The sequence below is a fragment of the Myotis daubentonii genome, chromosome 2 (genome assembly GCF_963259705.1).
Source record: "Myotis daubentonii chromosome 2, mMyoDau2.1, whole genome shotgun sequence".
Lineage (NCBI taxonomy): Eukaryota > Metazoa > Chordata > Mammalia > Chiroptera > Vespertilionidae > Myotis > Myotis daubentonii.
The window spans coordinates 195334040-195359683 of NC_081841.1; the positions used below are offsets into that span (position 1 = coordinate 195334040).

At 39.2% G+C, this 25644-nt stretch overlaps 1 protein-coding gene across 1 annotated transcript in view; it reads right to left on the reverse strand.

Annotated features, from left to right (window-relative positions):
- The window catches only part of HOOK3 (hook microtubule tethering protein 3), a 101049-nt gene that overhangs the window by 30231 nt on the left and 45174 nt on the right, over positions 1-25644 (reverse strand). Inside the window, exons 10-14 of the mRNA XM_059685247.1 lie at positions 23043-23183; positions 21285-21486; positions 12979-13089; positions 12195-12282; positions 5507-5576 (exon numbers count right to left, since the gene is read on the reverse strand). Of these exons, the coding sequence (XP_059541230.1) occupies positions 5507-5576; positions 12195-12282; positions 12979-13089; positions 21285-21486; positions 23043-23183 (612 nt within the window). The remainder of the gene's footprint in view (positions 1-5506; positions 5577-12194; positions 12283-12978; positions 13090-21284; positions 21487-23042; positions 23184-25644) is intronic.

Sequence of the window (25644 nt, forward strand, 5' to 3'; positions counted from 1 at the left end):
GAGATTTCAAAATCCTATTTTTTTTCTGATTTGCACATTGAAGCTATGAAAGCATTTACATATTTGTTCTTTAGTTCTTATAAAAAACATGATCTCTAGTGCCATATTCTTAAATTACTAATCATTTGATGGCAAGATATACTATCCAAAGAAGAATGCCTCCAAGATATGCAGTCCAGCCCTGACTGGTTTGGCTCAGTGGATAGAGAGTCGGCCTGTGGACTCAAGGGTCCCAGGTTTGATTCTGGTCAAGGGCATGTACCTTGGTTGCGGGCGCATCCCCAGTGGGGAGTGCACAGGAGGCAGCTGATCGATGTTTCTTTCTTTTTTTTTTTTTTAAATATATTTTATTGATTTTTTACAGAGAGGAAGGGAGAGAGATAGTTAGAAACATCGATGAGAGAGAAACATCGATCAGCTGCCTCCTGCACATCTCCCACTGGGGATATGCCCGCAACCCAGGTACATGCCCTTGACCGGAATCGAACCTGGGACCTTTCAGTCCGCAGGCCGACGCTCTATCCACCGAGCCAAACCGGTTTCGGCCGATGTTTCTTTCTCACTGATGTTTCTGACTCTCTCTATCCCTCTCCCTTCCTCTCTGTAAAAAGTCAATAAAATATATTAAAAAAAAAAAATGCAGTCCACCCATTCCTATATATATGTAAAATTTTTGTAACAAACTAGATTATCAGAGCCAACTTATTGGACTGCATTGCTGTGGGATCCTGTGTTATGACAAAAGCTTACACTGAGGGATGTTAATAGCAACAGCCACAAAAAGCTTGCCACTACATTTACTGCAGGGACGATATAATTGATTATTAATCCATGTCAAGATATAACTGAAGATCTACTTCTTGAAAATATAATTCATTCTTAATTTACTCATACCAGATGCTATAAAAAGCTGTGCTTCTCATGGAAAAGAAAATACAAAAACAAAACAAATATACACAAAACAGTCTGCTCTTATTTTATAAACACCATAAATCTTATAAAGCAATTTTACTTTTGCTGTTGAAAATATGAAAGTCAAATTTGTGGCCCAACTCAAGCAATTATATAAAACTTGGTATATTTTATGTATGAACAACATGACTTTAACATATTTTTGAACTGTAAGTAAAAACACTCATTGTGGGGGGGGGGGTGAGAAAGGATAAATGAGAAGAAAATAGAAACCCTCTATAACCTTATGGTGCAAAATAACTGCTGCTGAAATACAGCCTTCTACTGCGATGCATATGTACACACATGCCAGCAGTTTAAAAAATGATCACATAGTATGTTACATTGATACATGCTATTTATACTTAAATTTTCACAATCATTTCATATCAGTAAATAGTATACTTTAATATTTTAAATGACACATTAACACATTGAAGAATTGTTATTTAATTTAATCATTGGGCATTTAGGTTGTTCCCAACCTTGAGATTTAATATGCTAATAATCATCAGCTTTATAAATATACCTTTGTGTATATCCTTCGTTATTTCCTTAGAATTAATTCCCAGAGAAATAAATTTTGGGTCAAAAGATAGTCACATTTAGATAATATACACTTTTTGCCAAAATGCTCAGAAAAAAGGTTGTACCACCATAAGAATAAAAATTTGTGCCCTGGCTGGTCTGGCTTAGTGAATAGAGCATTGGCCTGCAGACAGAAGGGTCTTGGGTTCGATTCCGGTCAAGGGAGTGTACCTCAGTTGCAGACTCAATCCTGGCCCTGGTCGAAGCATGTGTGGGAGGAACCAAATGATGTGACTCTCTCACACCGATGTTTCTCTGTCTCTCCCCTGCCCTTCCACTCTCTCTAAAAATCATGAATAAATATTCTTTGGTGAGGATTAAAAAAAATTTTTTTAACTAAACTGATTATGGTAATTATTTCACAATATATACATATATCACATCATTATGTTGTATAACTAAAATTAATACAATTAATATGTCAATTATATCTCATTATTAAAAAACTAGAGGCCCAGTGCACAAAAATTTGTGCACTGGGGGAAGGGGGGTGTCCCTCAGACCGGCCTGTGCCCTCTTGCAGTCTGGGACCCCTCGGGAGATAACAACCTGCTGGCTTAGGCCTGCTCCTGGGTGGCAGAGGGCAGGCCCAATCCCTAGGTGCAGCCCCTGGTCGGGCTCAGAGCAGGGCCGATTGGGGAGTTGGAGCGCCTTCCCCTGTCATGCACAGATCAGGGCAGATTGGGAGGTTGCGATGCCACCCTCAGTCACGCTCAGGGTAGGGCCGACTGGGGGGTTAGGGCACCGCGCCGTCACACTCAAGGCAGGGTCGATGGGGAGGTTGCGGCGCCACCCCGTCACGCACAGAGCAGGGCCCATCAGGGGGGTTGGGGCTCCATACCCTGTCTTGCACAGAGCAGGGTCAATCAGGGGGTTGGGGAGCTCCCCCATGTCATGCACAGAGCAGGGCCGATCAGGGGGTTGAGGAGCTCCCCTCTGTAACTCACAGAGTAGGGCCGATAGGGGAGTTGGGGCACCGGCCCCTGTCACACACAGGGCAGGGCGGATCAGGGGGTTGGGGTGCCGCCCTCTATCACCCACAGAGCAGGGCCGATCAGGGGGTTGGGGCGCCGCCACTGTCACACTCAGGGCAGGGCAGATGGGGAGGTTATGACTCTACCCCATCACACACAGAGCAGGGCCCGTGGGGGGGGGGGGGTTGGGGCGCCGCCCTCTATCACCCACAGAGCAGGGCCCATCAGGTGGTTCAGGCGCCGCCACTCTCATACTCAGGGCAGGGCCAATGGGGAGGTTATGGCTCCACCCCGTCACACACAGAGCAGGGCCTGTGGGGGGCGGGGGGATTGGGGCCCCGCCCCCTGTCACACACAGAGCTGCAGGGCGATCAGGGGGTTTGGGCGCTGCCCCCTGTCACGCTGATCCCGGTGCCGGGAGGCCTCGTGGCTCCACTGATCCCGGTTCTGGGAGGCATATTACCCTTTTACTATATAGAATAGAGGCCTGGTGCATGGGTGGGGCTGGCTGGTTTGCCCTAAAGGGTGTCCTGGATCAGGGTGGGGGTCCCCACTGGGTGCCTGGCCAGTCTGGCTGAGGGGATGATGGCTGTTTGCAGCTGGTCACACACCCTTCAGGGTAGGGGTCCCCACTGGGGTGCCTGGCCAGTCTGGCTGAGGGGCTGAGGGCTGTTTTCAGGCTTGGACTGAAGCTCCCAACCGCTCCGTTTTTTCTTTTCTTTTTTTTTTATTCTGGGCCAGCTTTAGCTCTGAGGCCTTGGCTGCTGAAAACAGGTTTCTGGCCTTTGTTTACCGTCTGTATTTGATACAATGTTGCGGTCCGGCTCGCTGAAGCTCAGCTGAGTAAAGCAGGTTTCTGGGTTTTTTTTAGCTTCTTTATTCACAACATAGTTGCTGAGAGTTGCAGCTGAGAGGCCAGCAAGTCAGGTGGGGAACGTTGGAGTTCTCTGTCACTGAAGCAAGCAAGCCTCCCTGTTCGCATCAGCTGCCTGGCTGCCGGCCGCCATCTTGGCTGCCAGTTAATTTGCATATCTCGGCCCAACTCTGTGAGTGACAGGGGGATTAGCCAATGGGAAGGGTAGCGGAGTGACACTAATTACCATGTTTCTCTTTTATTAGTGTAGATTAATTTTTAAAAAGTTGTACCACTTTATGTTTACTCTTTTCCCCATACCCTTAATATCAGTGACAATTACCACTTATAGTAGTTTTTGAAATTTGATAGGTATATTTCATTATGTATTAAACCTATTAGCTCATTGTCTATAACACATGTTGCAAATTTTTGTGCCTTTTACCATTTCATTATCTTGATAGCTCTCTGGACACAGAGTATATTTTAATTTTATTGAGTCATACTCAAAAAAGTCATTTTATTTGTGGACTCTTTATCATTGTTCTTTTCCTCAATTTAAAAATCAACTGCATTACCAATAAGCTCACTTAATAATTTTTTTGGACATAACCATTTACTTATGAATATTCATAAATAATGTGTTCATTCATTCAAATTTTAACAGTCCAATATCATTCATTCAAATTTTAACAGTCCAATATAAAGTACCACCTCAGATGGCAAAAAAGAAAAATTTACAAGATGCTTCCAGAGTTGGTGTTGGATTATACTCCTTTTGTGTTTCCTTCTTAAATAAATGCCAACAACAATCAATAGTCTTTATTTACTTAACAAGTATTTTAATGCCTATTTTAAATCACAGTTTATAAAACTCTTAAACAACCAAGGATATTAAAAAGAATCAAGGCCAGTGTCAATTTAAAAAGGGGGCAAACAGACTCACAGAAGATAAAAATAATATTCAGATTCAGCATTCTCTTTCTCCTGGACACTTGGTGTCTCCCCACCAATCTTTTATTCTTTTTTCAAAATATATGTTGTTATTAATTTTAGAGAGAGAGCAGGGAAGGAAGAGAGAGAAACATCAATAAGAATCATTGACTGGCTGCCTCCTACAAGCCCCCTACTGGGGATCGAGCCCACAACCTGGGCATGTGCCCTGACTGGGAATGGAAATGGTAACCTCCTGGTTCATGGGTCGATGCTCAATCACTGAGCCACACCAGCCAGGCCAGTCTTTTATTCTTATACATAAAGTCGGGCACATAGTGCAATAAATGGAATTTTTAAAATGCTATGAATAAATAAAAATGTAAGATACTAGTGAGGGAAGAATAGAACAGATGGGGAGATATTTCCTCCTGTCTACTGTATTAAATCTTTCCCAGACCATTCCACCTAATTAAAAGATGAGTTTTAGTGATGAGTTACTTTGCAGACTGATGGCAAAACATAGAGTTTGCTTTGGGGTCAAGTGGTTTTATGGCTAAATGTTTGCTAAGGGTACTCAAGCAGAGAGATGTCAGTTTGCTGTATAAGTGTGAAACATTGTCCTACTAAGTAAGAAGATCAAGTCTCTTGGGCCAGTTGAAAAATGCACCTAACATGCTGAAATCATGGACATCTGCTACTGAGTTCATGCTGAAAGTGTTAGTAATAAAGAATCCTATATAAGAAAAGTCTAATATGCTAAGTGTCCGGTCGTCTGGTAGTCCATTCAACCAATCAAACCGTAATATGCTACTGATATGCTAAGGTCACTTAACAGCTTGCTATGACATGCACTGACCATTGGGGGGATAGAAAGCTGACCAGTCGACCGGTTGCTATGATGTGCACTGACCACTGGGGGCAGACGCTCTGAGTGGTAGGTTAGCTTGCGACATGCCCTGGAGCCCTCCTGCTTCCCTCCGTGACCCAGAGAGTGCACTGGTGGCGGTTCCTCAGCCTGGCCTGCTCCCTCTCGCAATCTGGGACCCCTCAGGGGATGTCGGAGAGCCGGTTTCGGCCTGATCCTTCAGACCAGGCCGAATTCGTGCACCAGGCCTCTAGTAAGGAAATAATCCTCTTCATATTATAGAAAAGTAAGTTTTCTCCAGAAATAGTGCAGTGTGGCTGAACTTTATGATCTCCTTACCTGATTTCAGGTGTAACAATCTCTGCTGCCAGACTATCTGAAGACTCCTGACTTCCCAGAGGCATTAATCCTATAAATATGTAAACATGAATGTAAGGGTAAGAGAGAACACCACCATTTCCTTTAGTTTCCAGATGAAATCCTACTTTGAGCATCAGTTTTAATAGCTAAAATTTTTGTTTTAGTCACGTAAAAGATCATGTCACAGTTGTTTTACATTAATATTATGTCATTTGAACAATTTTAAAAAATATTTTATTTTATTGATTTGAGAGAGAGAGAGGAAGGGAGAGGGATAGAGAGAAACATCGATGAGAGAGAAACATCGATCAGCTGCCTCCTGCACATCCCTACTGGGGATCGAACCTGCAAATGTGCCCTAACCTGGAATCAAACTGGTGATCTCTTGGTCCATGGGTCGATGCTCAACCACTGAGCCATACCATCCGGATCATTTCCATTTTTAAGCATACAACTGAATGGCAGTAAGTAAATTCACTATGTTGTGGAATCATCACCACTGTCTATTTCTAAAATTCATCACCCAAAACATAAATTCTGTAACGATTAAGCAATAACTCCCCATTCCTTTCTCCACTACCATCCCCCATAAACCTTTACCTTCTCTCTCAATAAACTTGCCAATCCTAGATAAAGTGGAATCATACCAATATTTGTCCTTTTGTATCTGGCTTATTTCACTTAACAAAATATTTTAAAAATTCATTCATGCAGCATTTATCAGAACTTCATTCCTTTTTATGGCTTTTTATTTCATTCCATGGTATGTGTATACCACATTTTCTTTATTCATTCATCTGTTGATAAACACATGGGTTGTTTCTATCTTTTGAATAACGCTATTATGAATATTGGTATACCAGTATCTAGTTGAGTCTTTTGGGATATATACTTAAAATTGATATATGCTTTGGGTATATACTTTGAATTCTTTTGGGTATATACTTAGAAATGGCATTGCAAAATTTGGTAAGTTTATCCTTTTTTTAAATACTTTTATTGATTTCAGAGAGGAAGGGAGAGGGGGAGAGAGAGATAGAAACATCAATGATGAGAGAGAAACATTATTAGCTGCCTCCTACATGCCCCACACTGGGGATTGAGCCTGCAACCAAGGCATGTGCCCTTGACCAGAATTTAACCTGGGACCCTCCGTCCGCAGTCCAACACTCTATCCACTGAGCCAAACTGGCTAGGGCGGTAATTTTATCTTTTTTTAAAAATATATTTTATTGATTTTTTACAGACAGGAAGGGAGAGGGATAGAGAGTTAGAAACATCGGTGAGAGAAAAACATCAATCAGCTGCCTCCTGCACATTCCCCACTGGGGATGTGACCGCAACCAAGGTAAATGCCCTTGACCGGAATCGAACCCCGGACCCCTCAGTCTGCAGACCGACGCTCTATCCACTGAGCCAAACTGGTTAGGGCTTATCTTTTAACTTTTTTTTAAAAAAATCTTTATTGCTGAGATTACAGATATCTCTATTTTCCCCCTCACCCTATAGCTCCCCTCCACCAGTTCCCACCTGATCCCAGGCCCTTGTCACCCTATTGTCTGTGTCCATAGGTAATGCATACATGCATATAAGATCTTTGTCTAATCTCTTCCCACACACCCCCACACCCCTTTCCCTCTGAGAGTCGTCAGTCTGTTCCATTTCCATGCCCCTGATTCTATTCCATTCACCAGTTTATTCTGTTCATCAGATTTTTTATTCACTTGATTTTTTAGATTCATTTGTTGATAGATATGTATTTGTTGTCACTTTGTTTTCATTAATTTTTTATCTTTACCTTTTTTTCTTCTTCCTCTTCTTAAAAATACCCTTCAGCATTTCATATAATACTGGTTTGGTGGTGATGAACTCCTTTAGCTTTTTCTTATCTGTGAAGCTCTTTATCTGACCTTCAATTCTAAATGATAGCTTTGCTGGGTAGAGTAATCTTGGTTGTAGGTTCTTGCTATTCATCACTTTGAATATTTCTTGTCACTCTGTTCTGGCCTACATAGTTTCTGTTGTCTTTGTCTTTTGCCCTTGGCATTTTAATTATGATGTGTCTTGGTGTGGTCCTCTTTGGATTCCTCCTTTTGGGGTTCTTTGTGCTTCCTGGACCTGTAAGTCTATTTCTTTCACCAGGTAGGGGAAGTTTTCTGTCATTATTTCTTCAAATAGGTTTTCAATATCTTGCTCTCTCTTTTCTTCTGGCACCCCCATAATTCGGATGTTGGTACGCTTTTAGTTGTCCCAGAGGCTCCTTACACTATCTTCCCATTTTTTTCATTTTTCTTCTTGCTCTTCTGGTTGGGTGTTTTTTGCTTCCTCATATTTCAAATCATTGACTTGATTCTCAGGATCCTCTAATCTACTGTTGGATCTCTGTATATTATTCTTTATTTCAGTCAGTGTATGCTTAATTTCTGACTGGTCCTTTTCCATTTTTTTGGCATTCTCACTAAGATCTTTGAAGGTCTCACTAAGTTCCTTGGAGGTTTCTAGAAGATTCTTTAGTAACCTTATAACTGTGGTTTTGAATTCTATATCCAGTAGTTTGCTTTCTTCCATTTCTTTCATTTGTGACATGTTTCTTTGTCTCTGCATTTTGGCTGCTTCCCTGTGTTGTTTCTATGTATTGGGTAGCTGCTAAGTCTCCTTGAGTTGATAGAGTGGCCTGGTGTAGTAGGTGTCCTATAGGGCCCAGTGGCTCAACCTCCCCAATCATCTGAGGTGGACACTCTTGGTGCACTCCTTTGTGGGCTGTGAGCACAGCCTTGTTGTAGTTGAGCCTTGATTGCTATTGGTGTCACTGTGAGGAATTGATCTCCAGGCCAATTGGCTGTGGGACCAGCTGTGACAACAGTGGGAGAGCTGCTGTGCTGGAGACACCCTTCTGGAGCAGGACTTGCTTCAGTAGGGCATTGGTGCTCCCTGAGTCTGCCCTTTGAGTGTGTCACTTATGGCTGTGAAGAGTTGTAATCTGGTATGCTCTCACACTGACCACTGGGTACACTGGCTCTTGGGTCTCCAGGAAGGTGCAAAGTCAGCTACTGCCTGGGGCTACCCAGCAAGAGCTACAGAGAGATCTGTAGAGTCCTCTTCTTTGTATCAGGTTTGGAAGTGTCCATGCAAGGCCCAGCTGTAAAGCAAGGCAGGCTGGTGCTGGATGTCAGCCTTGGGCCTTTTATTTATAACTTTGGGGCTCCCTGACCCAGCTGCACCTTGTTTGACAGGTTTTAGGCTGAGAAAGGACAGGCCATTCATATGCAAAAGGTGCTGCGCACAGCTTGGGTGGGGTTGTAAATTGCGGGGTGTGTGTGTGTGTCTCAGGGAATCTCCAGGGCAGAGGGAACAGAAAGGCTGCCAGTCAGCCCTGCACCAGGGAGATCCCAGCATGGGAACAATGACCGCCGCGAGCACCTCCGTCTGGAAGAAAGCTGCCCCCAAGTTCCTGCTCTGATGTCAGACTGTCCAGTTTCTCCCCGTATGTGTCTGGGTCCCCCAGAGCCTCACCCGGCACTGGAGCTCAGAGGAAGTGGGAGCTTGTAAATTTAGCTTGTGGTGCCGGCCTTTTAAGAGGAGCAACTGGGCATCCAGCAGCTTGTGTGTCACTCAGCCCCAATCCGCACTGGTTTTACAGTCTGTAATTCTTACGGCCCGTAGGGACTTCTTTCCCCAGCTCTGGGACCCTGGGCTGGGGGTCTGGTGTGGGGCTGGGACTCCTTGCTCCTCCGGGCGGCCTCCACAGAGACGACCTCCCTACCAGCCCGTGCCACGCCTCCGCACCTCCTAGTCTCAGTGTGCTTTCTTCTTCACCTCTCTAGTTGTGGTACTTCCACTCAGCCAGCTTTCCCGCGGTTCTGGATGATAGTTACTCTGTATTTTAGTTGTAATTTTGATGTGGTTGTGGGAGGGGGCAAGTACAGGCATTTATTTACCTATGCCACCATCTTGGTTCTTCTTAACTCTTCTTTTCTTTTTTTAAATATATATTTTATTGGTTTTTTACAGAGAGGAAGGGAGAAAGATAGAAAGTTAGAATCATCGTTGAGAGAGAAACATCGATCAGCTGCCTCCTGCACACCTCCTACTGGGGATGTGCCCCCATCCAAGGTACATGCCCTTGACTGGAATCGAACCTGGGACCCTTGAGTCCGCAGGCCGATGCTCTATCCACTGAGCCAAACCAGTCAGGGCTTAACTTTTCTTTAAAAATATATTTTATTGATTTGGGAGAGGAAGGGAGAGATAGAAATATCAATGCTGAGAGAGAATCATTGATCGGCTGCCTCCTGCACACCCCCTACTGGGGATCGAGCCCACAACCTGGGCACGTTCCCTTGACCAGAATCGAACCCGGGACCACTCAGTCCCTAGGCCGATACTCTATCCACTGAGCCAAACCGGCCAGGGCTGTGTTTTAACTTTTTGAAGAACCACCAAACTCTTCCACAGTGGCTGCCCTTATTAATTTTACATTAATCAGCCACACAAGAGGTTTCCAATTTCTCCCCTCCCTCCCCAACAATTGTTAGTTTCCTTTTTTTCCTTTTTGGCTACAGCCAACCAAATGTTTGCAATGTGGTATCTCATTGTGACTTTGATTTGCATATCTCTAATGACTACTGATCTTGAGCATCTCCCCATGTACTTATTGGATATCTGTACATTTTCGGAGAAATGCCTATTCAGTACCTATGCCCATTTGTAAACTGAGCTGTTTTTTATTGTTATTGAGTTGTAGAAGCTCTTTATATATTCTGTATGTCAATCACTTGGTAGATATATGATTTGCAAATATTTTCTTCCATTTTGTGGGCTGACTTTTCACTGTTATAATGTCCTTTGATACACAAAAGTTTTTAATTTTGATGAAGCCTTGTTTATCTATTATTTCTTTTGATGCCTGTGTTTTTGGTATCAATTTCAAGGAATCACTGCCAAATCCAATGTCATTTCGAATTTCCTCTATAGTTTCTTCAAAAGGTTTTATAGTTTTAGTCCTTACATTTAGATCTTTGACTCATTTTGAGTTCAATTTTGTATATGGTGTAAGGGTCCAACTTCATGCTTTTGGATGTGGATATCCAGTTTTTCCAGCACAATTTGTTGAGAAGATTTTCCTTTGCTCCACTGAATGGTCTCGGACACTCTTGTTGGAAATCAACTGACCACATATGCGAGGATTTATTTCTGGGCACTCTTTTCTGTTCCATTGGTTTATATATGTCTGTAGCATGCTGTTTTGATTACTAACTTTATATTATGTTTTGAAATCAAGAAGTCGTGAGTCTCACAACTTTTTCTTTTTTTTCAAGATTGTCTTGGCTACTCAGGATTCCTTGGGATTCCATATAAATTTTAGGATGGATTTTTCTATTTCTGGAAAAAATGCTGTTGGTATTTTAATAAGGACTGCGCTGAATCTGTAAACTGCTGTCGGCAGTACTATCACCTTAATATATAAAGTCTTAAATGATTTCCTGTGATAAGAGCACTTTTCTCTTTAGATAAAAGTCCCTTAAACCTGGCCTGGTGGCTCAGTTGGTTGGAGTGTTGTCCCATACACTGAAAGGTTGCGGGTTTGATTCCTGTTCAGGGCACATAATCTAGGTTGTGGGTTCTATTTCCTGTTGGGGCTGGTATGGGAGGCATCCAATCGATGTTTCTCTCTCCCATTGATATATCTCTCCCCACCCCCTCTTTCTCTCCCTCTCCCTTCTTCTCTCTCTAAAATAAATAGGCATATCCTCGGGTGAGGATTTAAAAAATAAAGTCCCTTAACCCTTTGAGTGCCAACCAATATCCTAGGAACTATGCTAAAATTGCCAAAGCATTTTTGCTGATTTTACAGCAGTTTAGGAAAAAAATTATGAATCGCAAGTAAATGAAGTTACATATTCAAAAACTTAAGGAAATTTTTACTACATTGACATATTTAGCAATATCATCATCACTAATAAAAGCAGACTCAGAACTGGACGCCATTTCGAAGCTTTGATAGTGCTCCCGGCACTTTTGGCGAAAGACAGGAGGAGCGCGATTGTGCTTCCCGGCACTCTAGGGGTTAAAATCAACTCCATATATCAGTTGAAAAACAAATCACTGAATTTGAGTTTGATATATATATATAATGTTAATCCTCACCTGAGGATATCTTTTTCTATTGATATTTAGAGTGTGTAAGGGAGTGGGAGAGACAGAGAGAAAGATACATTGATGTGAGAGAGACACATCGATTGGTTGTGCCCTTGACCCAAAACCCTTCAATCAGTGGTCTAATGCTCCAACCACTGAGCAAAATTGGCTAGGGTGAATTCGATATATTTTTAAAGAGGTTATGAGGACCTTTCCAGAATAAGACTTTCTAGATTTATTATTAACAGAGATGATTTAATACATTTATACTTTTGAGCTAATAAAATCAAATATTTAAATATAATTAAAATATAAAGTAGGCAAGTAAATTTGATTCCGTAACTATAGACTTTTTGCCACAATATCTATGTAACAGTTTAAAATCTGTACAATTTTTCATTTCAATTGGTCACTTCACGAATTTTTCATTTTTATCTATTGGTCCAATCATCTTAAATGAATCTAATCATTTATACTAATACTGTATTAGAAATAAGTAATTTTGCTTGGGCTACTGAAATGGTTTTACCTTGAGTTGTAAGCTGCCCTTCTTGAGCCTGAACACAACGAAGTTCTTCAATGGTTTCCTTCAGAGAATCCCTTTCTGTTCTTAACCTCTGGAGAGATTAAAAACAAGGGAAGTTAGTGGAGGTTTTATGCGTTTATTCATTAGTGGACTTTTCCTTCCCTAATAAAATGATAAATAGTAGGGAACATGGATGTTTTGATCTTCTATGAAAGGATCACCGAAGGTAAAAGATTACAATAATTTTTTCTCACTTTACAGTACTGAATATCTACAATGTGCAAGGCAATATGCTATCCACAGTTAAACATAAGAAACACAACTGTCTACACCATCCTTAACAATAAGTACCTCATTATGTATATAACATTCTTTTTACTAAACACACAAAAAAATCAAAGAATTTAAATAATCAAAATCATGATAGAGAAAATATTTTTAAAAGATTCAAAATATGCTGAATAACAACCGAAAGAATTGTGTCTTCTATAATAATCATACAGAAAACAAAAATTCTACATAAACTTACAAAAAGTCATGAGCAAAACAATATAAAACAGTAGAATAATAAGTATACATAAAATTAGAAGTGAAAACATTCTTTTAATCTTTTATTTTAGATCTACTTCTGAAATATACATGTGAATCTTAAGTTTAAACTTAAAAATAAATAGGATCTCGAATTTTTAAATTTATAAATAGAAGGAATTAACCACAAAGCATGAATTAAATATCCATTTTAATATTAGTAGTCCTTAAAACCAAAATCCCTAATATATATACTCACATCCTTTTCTTTTTGAAGACTATCAACTTTTTCTTTTAGCCGCTTATATTCAAAATCTAATTTATCTGCTTTCTTCGATTCTTCTGATAATCTATTCTGCAGTTCTACTACCTGATACAGAAAGATACCATTAATTTTTATAATCTCAAACATTAGAAATTATCACTATTTTCTTCTACAAAAATCCCTTCCCCACAAATATATTTTTTAAAAATGTGTATGATACAACAGCCTAGCTGAATGGAGAGAACCAGCAACAAAAATCTGTGACTGAGTTCTAAAATCCAGACAAGGATGGGGAACGTCAGGCCCACTGGCCGCGTAAGGCCTGTGAAAGCATTTGGTCAGGCCCTGCCAAGGCAACTGCAGGTGGGACTCGAAATGCAATAAATTTAGGAGCTTTTTTAGTAGCAACATAAATTTACATTAAGTCAATTGTATTAAGCAAATAATGTTATACATATCCAATGGCCCTTGGCAGAAAAAAGATTCCCTACCACTGATCTAGAGTAACAATGTTCAAGATGATAAAAAACATGGAACTTCTATTTCTTGCAATACAGATAACTGTATAGTCTAAAATCCTTTTAACATAAAGTCAAAGAAATGCTAGAGGGGGAAAAAACCCAATTGTGTAGGTAAGCTTTTAAGTAAGTAAGTGAAATCCTCACTTGCTGACACAGGAGTGGGAAGTACATGTAGAAGTAAGAGGTGCAAATGGCCAAAAACAGGAACCCTGAGCTTTGAATTTAATGGAAGACAGATGGTTGTTAAATCACCTTGGACTCAAAAAGATGATGAGTCAGGAAATAGGTGGGTGAGGAAAAAATCCATTAGCTGGAAAAATCAACAGGGAAACTTGCCTTTCTTAAAGTGAATGCTCTGAGTTTGAAAAAGTATAACTTGAAAATTTGCAATACATTCTAATACATGAATTTGTGTTTAAAAATGTTGCCACATGCCTTGTCTGGCAAATCTTAAGCCAACAAATTAATTTAAAATAGTTCTGTTTGGTAAATGTTGTGGAAAATCTGACATAAGCAAAACCTACACTGTCTGGAGGAATACCACCTCAACCCAGGCCACCCTCCAGTATTCCCCAAGATAAAGAGGAGCCACTCTAAAGAACAAAGATCAAAAAGCAACAAGCCACCACCAACAACGGACAGCAGAAAAGCATAAATAACAGTAACAGCAACAACAAAATGGTAGACTAAGACCTCCAAGGATTTAGATTGTAATTATCAGATATAAAGTACTAGATTTAATACTTTACAGATAAAGAAGGAAATCTAAATTATAAAAGGAATAAGAGCCCATTAAAAATGATCAGGCTGCTTTGAAAGTGCATCTATAGACACTTTGTAAAAGGAAAAATATTATCAATGAAAAAGTGTATTAGGCTTCAGATGGGAAACAGATTTGTGTTTTATACAATTTTTCTACAGTATTTCTAGGTGTAGATATCTTTTTATTTACTTTGTAATTCATTGTTAACACTAAATCTGATGTCCTCCATTAGTTCTGAAAAATGTTTAGCCATTCCTTCCTTCAAATAATATCTTTCTATAATTTCTGTTCTCTCCTTTGGACTCTAATTAGGTCATTTCTCCTTTTAATTTCACACCTTTTCATCTCATTTATAATTTTCTTCATTTACATTTATTTATTAGTTAACACTCTAGCTCATTAATTCTTTAAACCTTGTTATATGTTTAAAATGCCATAATAAAATGTGGGGGGAAAGTGTATCCACCAAAAAAACCTGCCAGGGCTGTTCTACTAAAACTTCTCCAACTCATTTTATTAAGCTAGTATGACTCTGATGTGAAAATCAGATAAGGAAAGTGTTAAATAGAAAAGTTCAAGTGAATCATTGAGGCAAAATATTCTAAGTAAAATTAACAAAGCAAATCTAACAATGTGAAAACAACAAATAAATCCACAGTGACCAAACTAAGTTTATCTCAGGACTGCAAAGATGGCTTAAGCATAGAAAAATCCAGTAATATAATTTGTCACATTAATAGAGAGGAGAAGCACCATAGGGGTCTCTCAGGAAAAGTTGATGATTAAATTCAACATCCATTTAAGACAGACACCCTGAGCAAGTTAGAAATGCAGTGGAATTCCTTTATCCTAGTAAAAGGTGGCTACAGAAAACTATAGCAATCCTTATACTGGTAAAACGTTTAAAGCATGCTGTATAAAATCAAGAAAAATGGTTGTCTACCAGTATTGCTTCTATTTAAAATAGTATTAAAGGTCAGACATGCTGATTAAGAAGAAAAAGAGACTACAGAGTAGAAAGAAAGAAAGCTACTTTTATTTTACATCACTTTTGGCAAAAGATACAGCAGACAATACTAGAAGTAATATGAAAATTTGGTAAGGTTGCAAAATCAGTGTACAAAAATCAATTTCAACCAGATAAATGAGCACCAAGCTGAAAATGGTATACTTTCTTAAAAACCAAGTACATAAAATACCAAAAGTAAATATAACAAAACATGTGCATGATATTTAGAAGTATAAAACTTAATGGAGGGAGGAACCAAGATGGCGGCATAGGTAAACACCTGAAATTGCTGCCTCACACAACCACTTCAAAAATACAACTAAAAGACAAAACAGACATCATCCAGAACCACAGGAAGGCTGGCTGAGTGGAAATTCTACAACTAGAAGGAAAGAGAAAAGCACACTGAGACTCAGAGGAGGTGTGAAAGTAAAGTGCAGAGGTACAGAGGCATGTGGCAAGGACTGGCAACTGAAGGCGCAGTTGTCTTTTTCAATCGAGAGGGAGACACAAGCTCCCAACTGCTCTGAACTCCAGTTCCGGGCGAGTCTCTGGGGACCCAGACTCATATGGGGAGAAACTGGACTGTCTGGCATTGGGCGGAACTCGAAGGTGGCTTTCTCTCAAAGGTGCTTGCAGCGATTACCAAGGGACACTGAGACCGGGGGCCTCTTAGGGTAGGGCTGAGGATCAGCCATAGCTGTTTGCTCCGCCCTATTGATTCCCTGAGACCCCACCCCACCCAAGCTGTGTGCAGAGGCTTTTGCATATGAATGGCCTGGGTCTTTGCAATTTAAATTACCCAACAAACTGCAGCTGGGTCAGAGAGACCCAGAACATCCAAAAGAAGGCCTAAGGCCCCACAGCAGCTTGCAATGCTTCACAGCTGGGCCTCACCTGGGCACCTCCAAACCCCAAACAAAGAAGAGGAATCCACAGATCTCTCCGTAGCTCCTGCTGGGTAGCCTCAGGCAGAAGCTAAATTAGCACGTCCTTAGAGATCCAAGAGCCAGTGTACCTAGTGGTCAGAGTGGGACCATCCAGATTACAACTCCTCAGATCCATAAGGACACACTCAGGGGGCAGACTCAGTGAGCACCAAAGCCCCACTGAAGCAAGTCTTGCTCCATAAGGGTGTCTCCAGGAGAGAAGTTCTCCCACCATAGACACAGCTGATTCTCACAGACAATTGGCCTGGAGGTCAATTCCTCCCAGTGATACCAACTACAATCAAGGCTTAACTACAAGACTGTGCACACAGCCCACAAAGGGGTGCACCAAGAGTGTCCACCTCAGGTAATTGGGGAGGCTGAGCCAATGGGCCCTATAGGACACCTAGCACACAAAGCCACTCTATCAACACAAGGAACCAGCCAAATTGTGGAGACAAAGAAACAGGTCACAAATGACAGAAATGGAGGAAAGCAAACTACTGGATATAGAGTTCAAAGCCACGGTTATAAGGTTTTTCTTGCCATCTTCTGTGTTGCTTAGTTTGCGTGAGAATTAGGAAATGTCCACATGGCTCTGCCTTACAGGGCAGTTATAGCCAGAGCATCCATCCTTAGAAACCTCCAAGAAATTTAGTGAGACCCTTGAGGATATGAAAAAGGACCAACTAGAAATAAAGCATACACTGACTGAAATAAAGAATAATATACAGAGATCCAACAGCAGACTAGAGGATCGCAAGAATCAAGTCAACGATTTGAAATACAAAGAAGCAAAAAACACCCAACTGGAAAGGCAAAAAGAATCCAGAAATATGAAGATAGTGTAAGGAGCTTCTGGGACAACTTTAAGCATATCAACATCCAAATTATGGGGGTGCCAGAAGAAGAGAGAGAGCAAGATATTGAAAACCTATTTGAAGAAATAATGACAGAAAACTTCCCCTACCTGGTGAAAGAAATTGACTTACAATTCCAGGATGCACAGAGAACCCCAAACAAGAGAAATCCAAAGAGGACCACACCAAGACACATCATAATTAAAATGCCAAGAGCAAAAGACAAAGAGAGAATCTTAAAAGCAGCAAGAGAAAAACAGTTAGTTACCTACAAGGGAATACCCATATGATTGTCAGCTGATTTCTCAACAGAAACTATGCAGGCCAGAAGGGAGTGGCAAGAAATATTCAAAGTGATGAATAGCAAGAACCTACAACCAAGATTACTCTACCCAGCAAAGCTATCATTTAGAATTGAAGGTCAGATAAAGAGCTTCACAGATAAGAAAAAGCTAAAGGAGTTCATCACCACCAAACCAGTATTATATGAAATGCTGAAGGGTATCCTTTAAGAAGAGAAAGAAGAAAAAGGTAAAGAAAAAAATTATGAACAACAAATACATATCTATGAACAAGTGAATCTAAAAATCAAGTGAATAAAAAATCTGATGAACAGAATAAACTGCTGAATATAATAGAATCAGGGGCAGTAGAAAGGGAGTGGACTGACAATTCTCCGGGGAAAAGGAGTTTTGGGGGTGCGGAAAGAGACTGGACAAAAATCATACACCTATGGATGAGGACAGTGGGGTGGGAGATAAGGGCAGAGGGTGGGGTGGGAACCGGGTGGAGGGGAGCTATGGGGGGAAAAAAGAGGAACAACTGTAGTAATCTGAACAATAAAGATTTATTAAAAAAAAAACTTAATGGAAAGATATATTCACTGATAGGAATATTATTGTCATAAAGATTTCATTTATCCTTTACATTAATCAACAGAATCAATGTAATTCCAATTCCCAAAAGTTTTGGGTATAGAGGGAAAGAAAAGGTCTAAGAACAGATAATTTTGAAAAAGAGCAAGGTGCTGTCATACCAAATATCAAAGTTACTAAAAATCTATAAATAATAAGACTGTGAGGTACTGGTGTAAGAATAGACAAATAGACCAATAAAGTAGAAGAGAGTGCCCAGAAACAAACCCACATATTACATGGAAATTTAGGTATATGATAAGTTAGACTTGTAGACTGTGGAAGAAACTATCAGTAAGAGCTGCTAGGTTGACTGCTTGTCCAAAGTATCCCTAACCTTTCGCCCTACACAAAAATGTAGCTTAAAGACATAAATGTGCAAAACAAACTTAAATCTTTGTTAAGAAAATAGAGATTAGTCTTATATTCTTCTGTAGGAAGTGTTTTTTTAAACAAGGAATAACAAACATAAATCATAAAAATGTATTTAAAATTCATTATATTAAAATTAATCTCAAAAAGGTAAAAAGGATAGGTCACAGATTGGTAGGAAATATTACTTGTATAAAAAGATTAATATCAAAAACATATAAAGAACTTTCATAATCCAATTTTTAGAATGATTCTAAGATAAAAATAGGCAATTCACAAAACAAATGTGATCAGTAAATATATTTGTAATTAGGGTAATGCAAAACAAAGTATAAGTATAAAGAGACCATTTCATATCTACCCAATTGTCAAAATTTGAAGTTTGAAGTATTATTGTTAGTGATGATGTGGAGTGGGAAAAATCATGCAAATTTCTTGCTAATAATACAATCACTTTGGAGAATAATTGGGAAGTATCTAGTTAAATGAACATATTGTATGGAAGAAATTCTATTCAGTTGTAAAACTTTCACATATATATAAAACAGGTAAGGTTCAATACTGTTTATTCACAGTGGCATTTCTTGTAATATGAAATAAAAAGCTGAAACATTCTGTCAGTCCTTCAAAAGGAAAATGGATAAATTATGTTATAATCCAGTGATGGTGAACCTTTTGAGCTCGGCGTGCCAGCATTTTGAAAAACTCTAACTTAACTCTGGTGCCGTGTCACATATAGAAATTTTTTGATATTTGCAACCATAGTAAAACAAAGACTTATATTTTTGATATTTATTTTATATATTTAAATGCCATTTAACAAAGAAAAATCAACCAAAAAAAGGAGTTCACGTGTCACCTCTGACACGCATGTTATAGGTTCGCCATCACTGTTATAGTCATTTAATAAGATACTATACAGCAGTATGAATGTATGGGAGAAAGCTACTAGTACAGTGGTTCTCAACATTCTGGCCCTTTAAATACAGTTCCTCATATTGTGACCCCAACCATAAAATTATTTTCGTTGCTACTTCATAACTGTACTTTTGCTACTGTTATGAATCGTAATGAAAATATCTGATATGCAGGGTGGTCTTAGGTGACCCCTGTGAAAGGGTCGTTCGACCGCCAAAGGGGTCGGACCCACAGGTTGAGAACCGCTGTACTAGTATATACCTATCAACATAAACAAATCTTGCAAATATACTACTGAGCAAAACTAAATTATAGTAGAGTTCTTTCACTTTATAATTTATATAAGGTGGAGCAAAAGCAGGTTTACAGTTGTTTGTATGGAAAATAATACAATAATCTATAATAATAAAAGCAGAATATGCTAATTAGACCAGCTGTGAGGGAAGCCTGGATCCCAGGTACCTGCTGGCGGCCGGAGGGAAGCCTGGGTCCAGGCAGCTGGAGGGAAGCCAGTGCCGGCAGCCAGGAGAAAGATGGCCTATTCTTGCACGAATTTTGTGCATCAGGCCTCTAGTTAATGAATAATACAAGAATAAACTATCTCAAGTACTCAACAACTGTAAACCTACTTTTGCCCTGGATATCCTTAAAATGTGTCAAAATGCTATAAATTTAATCTACATACATATCCTATATAATAAAAGGGTGATATGCAAATTGACCCTAACAGCAGAATGACTGAGAATGACTGGTCACTATGACACACACTGACCACCAGGGGGCAGACGCTCAATGCAGGAGCTTCCCCGTGGTGGTCAGTGCGCTCCCACAGGGGGAGCTCTGCTCAGCCACAAGCCATGCTGACGGCTGCCAGTACAGCGGTGGTGGTGGGAGCCTCTCCTGCCTCCTCAGCAGCACTAAGGATGTCAGACTGCAGCTTAGGCCTGCTCCCCGCTGGCAAGTGGACATCCCCAGAGGGCTCCCGGGCTGCCAGAGGGATGTCTGACTGCCAGCTTAGGCCCAAACCCCCCGGGGAGCAGGTGGTCATCCCCGAGGGGTCACAGACTGCGAGAGGGCACAGGCTGGGCTGAGGGACCCCTCTGAGTGCACAAATTTTTGTGCCTGGGCCTCTAGTGAATAAATATACACATGCAGCAAAAGAATAGAGCAGTAGTGCCCTGGCCAGTGTTGCTCAATCGCTAACATATCCCCTGATCACTGAAGGGTCTGGAGTTCAATCCCCCATCAAGGGCACATATGGGTTGCAGGTTTGATCCCCAGCCCCGACTGGGGCTAATGCTAGAGGCAACTAATCGATGTGTGATATTTCTCTCTATCTCTCCCCCTTCCTCCCTCTCTTAAAAATCAATGGAAAAAATATCCTCAAGTGAGGATTAAACAAAACAAAGAATAGAGCAGTGATTTTCAACCGGTGTGCCACAGCACACTGGTGTGCCCCAAGAACTTTTAAAATATGCAATACCTGACTATTTAGTAAGGGTCACTGATTTTTCCCCCCTTAGATTGTCAAATAAAAAACTGACAACAGCCAACACAACAATAACTGTCTGGTGTGAATGAGTCAAAATTATACCTTTTTTTTGGTCAGATCAGCAAAAAATATATTTTTTGGCGTGCCGCAGAATTTTAATAATTACTTTACGTGTGCCATGAGAGGCAAAAGGTTGAAAAATCACTGGAATAGAGAGATGCATAGGAAGGAAACCACGAACAGCATAGCGGTTACTATAAGGAGGGGAAGAGTATGTTTTATTTTTTAAGCATGGACACATGTATTATTTTTTTACTGTTGCATATTTAAGTATTATATAATAAATTTAAAAATAAAAAGCAATAAAAGGATCTGCTATAGAGACCAGTCAGTAAGCCCTGGAGAAGAACTAAGTTTCAAAGGTAAAAATCAGAACACCATAAAAGCGAGTCAATAGATTTTTGATAAGCCAGGGGAGAACCTGCTTGAAAATGTCATCAGGACACTGTTACAATTCTTTACCTGTCTCTTATATGTCTCAAGTTGACTTCGAGCCGCATTGGCTTTTCTTAACTCTTCCTCTAGACTGACAGTGTTCTGCATATACATAGTATTCTTCTCTTCTAAGAGTTTAACCTGCCGTCTCAAATCACCAAGGTCTTCTAGCTTCTTTTTATATGATTCCACTTGGCCCTCTAGTTTAGACACTTTATCAGAAGAATGTCTAGAATAAGATGGGAAATCAGAAACACATTCACAGTTATATAACTATTTTAGATAGTGCTAAAACAAGAGGGATTGTGAGATAATAACACATTCTAATCAAATTATAAGATCAAAGATAATTCCAGGTTAATTTTTCTGCTCAGGTTAAAAAATATAACCAAATTACAGCAAAAATTGTAATGACAAAGGTTATATAATTTAAGGAAAGCAAATCTGTGTGTAGCAGGGGGTAGAGGGTTGGGGGTGTAGCCAGCAGACACACATGCAGTGGTAGAAAAAGCAAAATAAACTGCAGTGTCCAAATAATTTGGCAATTACAATAGCTGTTTCAGTGTAGTAGTTGGGGCAGATGGGGACACATTTTAGGGGATTAAGGAGAGAACATAAATTTTATCCTGTATAATCTAAATTTGTTCTGGAGGGAAGGAGAGAGTAATAAGTCTCTCCCTTTTTCTAAGATGAGAGAGAACTAAATGTATATATATGCTAAGGAGGAAGGTTCAAATGTGAAGAGAAATGATAATTCATATAACACAGTCCCTGTGTAAGCAAGAAGCATTGAGATCCAGAACATTGAAGAAGAAATTGGCACTGGACAGGAGGAAGAATAACAAGTCTATCTTCTAGAAGCAGAAGAGAAAAGATTAGTGGGAATGCAGGGAATTCGGGAGGTGCAGGAGATATAGGACATGGAGAGTTCCACAGTTCATGGCCTCTTTCCTCTATGCAGCAGGAGACAATGTCATCCATTGAACATAAGGATGGGTGAGGTGGGGTGCGATAGGCATGCAGGTGAGAAGAGTTATGAAAATATGTCATACCTAGAAGAGAAATGGGAGACAGCCATCTACTGATGAGCAGCAGAACGGTGGACCAGTGGTAAGAACCCAGTGAAGAGTAAGCTTATTAATTTGTAGTAGGACAAAACTGTATCACTATGTGAATTTCTCTATTTGTTCTCAGTATTCAGAGCAAAAGTGTAAAATATAAGTGGTTAGAATGATCCAACAGAGGATAGATTATACAAGAATGGCAAAGGTGGAAAAATGAAGTGATAGGGAGTGAGGTGCCTAGTGGGCAAATAGTTGAAGTGAAGATAAAAAGGTCCATCAAGGAGATGAAGCCTTGAGAGATATGACAGTATTTGAGAAAAAGGAAGACCAAGTGACTGCAGGACTCAAAATTAAAGAAAAGGAGTAGTAATAAGAAAAGCTCCAGAGATACACAAGTATAAAGTAATGGTCAGAGATTAACTTCTATTGAGAAACATTCATATAGCACTTATTTGCCAGACTGTTCCAAGTATTTACAAATATAAACTCACCTAACTCCATATATAAATCTGAGGTATGTGTGTGTATTATTTTCATGTTACAGATGAGAAAATGGTTACATGGAAGTTAAATAAATGATGGCACTGAGATCTAAATCCAGGTGGCCCACCTCTTGAACATCCTACTCTTTCCAGAGATCCTAGAGCTTGTGACATTGCTGGAAGAACTGTTCTGGGTGATGAGAGGTCTGGCACTGTACAAAGATGGGAAGATTGTTTACCTAAGAACATCTATTTCATCTTTTAGAGACTGAGCATCATCTGCCAAAGTGGTTAGTTCATCGTTCTGTTGCCGAAGTTCAGAGATTTCCTTTTCTAACTCTTCACAGCGTATTCGATAATCATCTTTGGCTGCTTCTAGTCTGTAACCAAAACAAAATAAACCAAGAGAGTACTATTTACTGTCTAATAATTCTCCTTAGTACAGTAAACAGAAATAAAAAGCATGAGGATAAACTCTTCCTGAATTTGTCTCCTACTTTTGTGACCATGAACTATAATTCTAAGTTTTCATTATCCTAAAAAATGGATTCCAATGTTCTGAGGCTAGTGAAAAGATAAAAACTAATTACCATTCCTTTATTTAGAAATTTAGACATCAAGTAATCCTTGTCAAAATACAGATGTAATTTATTTAAATTTTTAATTATAAAATTTATATTCTTTGTTGAAAATTTACAGAATACAGAAAAGCAAAAAATAGAAAAATCATGTGTTAAACTAAATAGACAACCACTATTAACAATTTTATAGTACACCCTCCAGTCTTATTTCTGTTCAGGTCTTTTTATCTCCACAAATGTGGATAATACTGTTTTTACTTAATTTGTTTTACTTAATATAAATCCCTCATTTAGATTTATAAGATTCTTTGTCTCTAATGTCACAAATATTTATCACTATTTACTTTTAATAATCTTTATGTATTTAATGTACTGAAATTCTTAGTTGGTTTTTATGTAATTCAATTGATAAATCTTATACTATATAGTTTCCACTTTTAGTATATGATTAGAAAGGTTTTTGTCATTTTAATCCTATATGGTCTGTTAGTATTTATATGGTTTCATTTTTAACATTAAAATTCTCAATTTCCCTGGAATTCATTTTGGTATCTGATGTAATGTAAGAATCTAACTTTTCCTTCCAAATATTTACCAACTGTCCCCAAACCATTTAACAAATAATTTAACCTTTCTCTATTGATTAGAAAAATACCACCTTTATCATGTTATACTCTCTTTATATACACTTGGGTTTCTGGATCTTCATTTGTGTTATTGGTTTGTTTGTAACTTGCTGTAGCAGTACCAAGCTATTTTACTTAGTATAGGTTTATAACATATTTCAACACTGAATATGGGAAGTACTCCCTCATTAAACTTTGTTCTCACAATGTTCTGGGAATCTCTTGATCATTAACACTTCTACATAAGTTCAAATTGGAATCAAGTTCAAATTACGTAACAATTTAACAGAAAAAGACATTCTTAAAAAACTCCATGAAAAACATGTTATCTCTCTCCATATATTAAAATATTATTAATGTATAATTTACATGTTTTTGTCTTATGAGTCCCTAATATTACAGTCGTCCCCACTTATCCATGGTGGATACATTCCAAGACCCTGAAACTGTGAATAGTACCAAAATCTAAACTAGTACATACCATGTTATTTCCTATGCATACTTACCTTTTCACTTAAAGGAAACACTTTCAGCTTTTCTTTGGCATATCCCAATTGCCAGCATCACTACTGTTGCATTTCGGGGCCATTATTAAGTAAAATAAGGGTGACCTGAACACAAGCACTGCAATACTGCGACAGCTGATCTGATAACTGCGATGCCTACTAAGTGAGTAATGGGTGGGTAGTGTACACAGGGTGGATACACTGAACAAAGGGATGATTCATGTCCTAGGTAGCATCCTACTACTCAGAATAGTTTGCAATTTAAAAGTGATTAATTACTTATTTCTGGAATTTTTCCTTTAACATTTTTGGACTGCTGCTGACCGTGGGTAACTGAAACTGCAGAAAGTGAAACTGTGGACAAGATGGGACTATTGTACATTAAAAAATTTTTTAAGTACTTACTATATAGAAATTTTTCCTGATGATATCAACTAGTTATTACTAGAAAAGCTTATGATCAATGCAAACTTCTTACAGTTACTTCTCCCCATTAAATATCTATTGCTTCTAAGAACTTTCCAGTTGATACTCTTATCTGTTCTAGGTAGACAAACATAAAACCTACAAACGGTTTGGCTTTCCAATATTTTCATCTCACTTCTTTCTCTTTTTTATTATTATTATTATTTTTTTAAATATATTTTTTTATTGATTTCAGAGAAGAAGATAGAGGGAGAGAGAGAGAGAGAGAGAAACATCAATGATGAGAGAGAATCATTGATTGGCTGCCTCCTGCACACTTCCTAATAGGGATTGAGCCCACAGCCCGGGCATGTGCCCTTGACCAGAATCAAACCCGGGACCCTTCAGTCTGCAGGGTGACACTCTATCCACTGAGCCAAACCAGCTAGGGCTCACTTCTTTCTCTTATTTCTTTCTCTAGAAAAGTAATAACAGCTAAACCTTATATAGCATCTCTGTGCCAGGCAATACTTTACATATATTAATTCATTTAATATTCCTTTCAAATTCTAGAAAGTAGATAATACTATTAGACCATCTTATAGTAGACAGATATGCCCAAGTCTACATAGCTAGTAAGTGGCAAAGCCAAGATTTTTTTAAATGTCTAGTTAAAAGTCAAATAAATTAATATTCATCCTATTATATCAGACTATAAAGAAT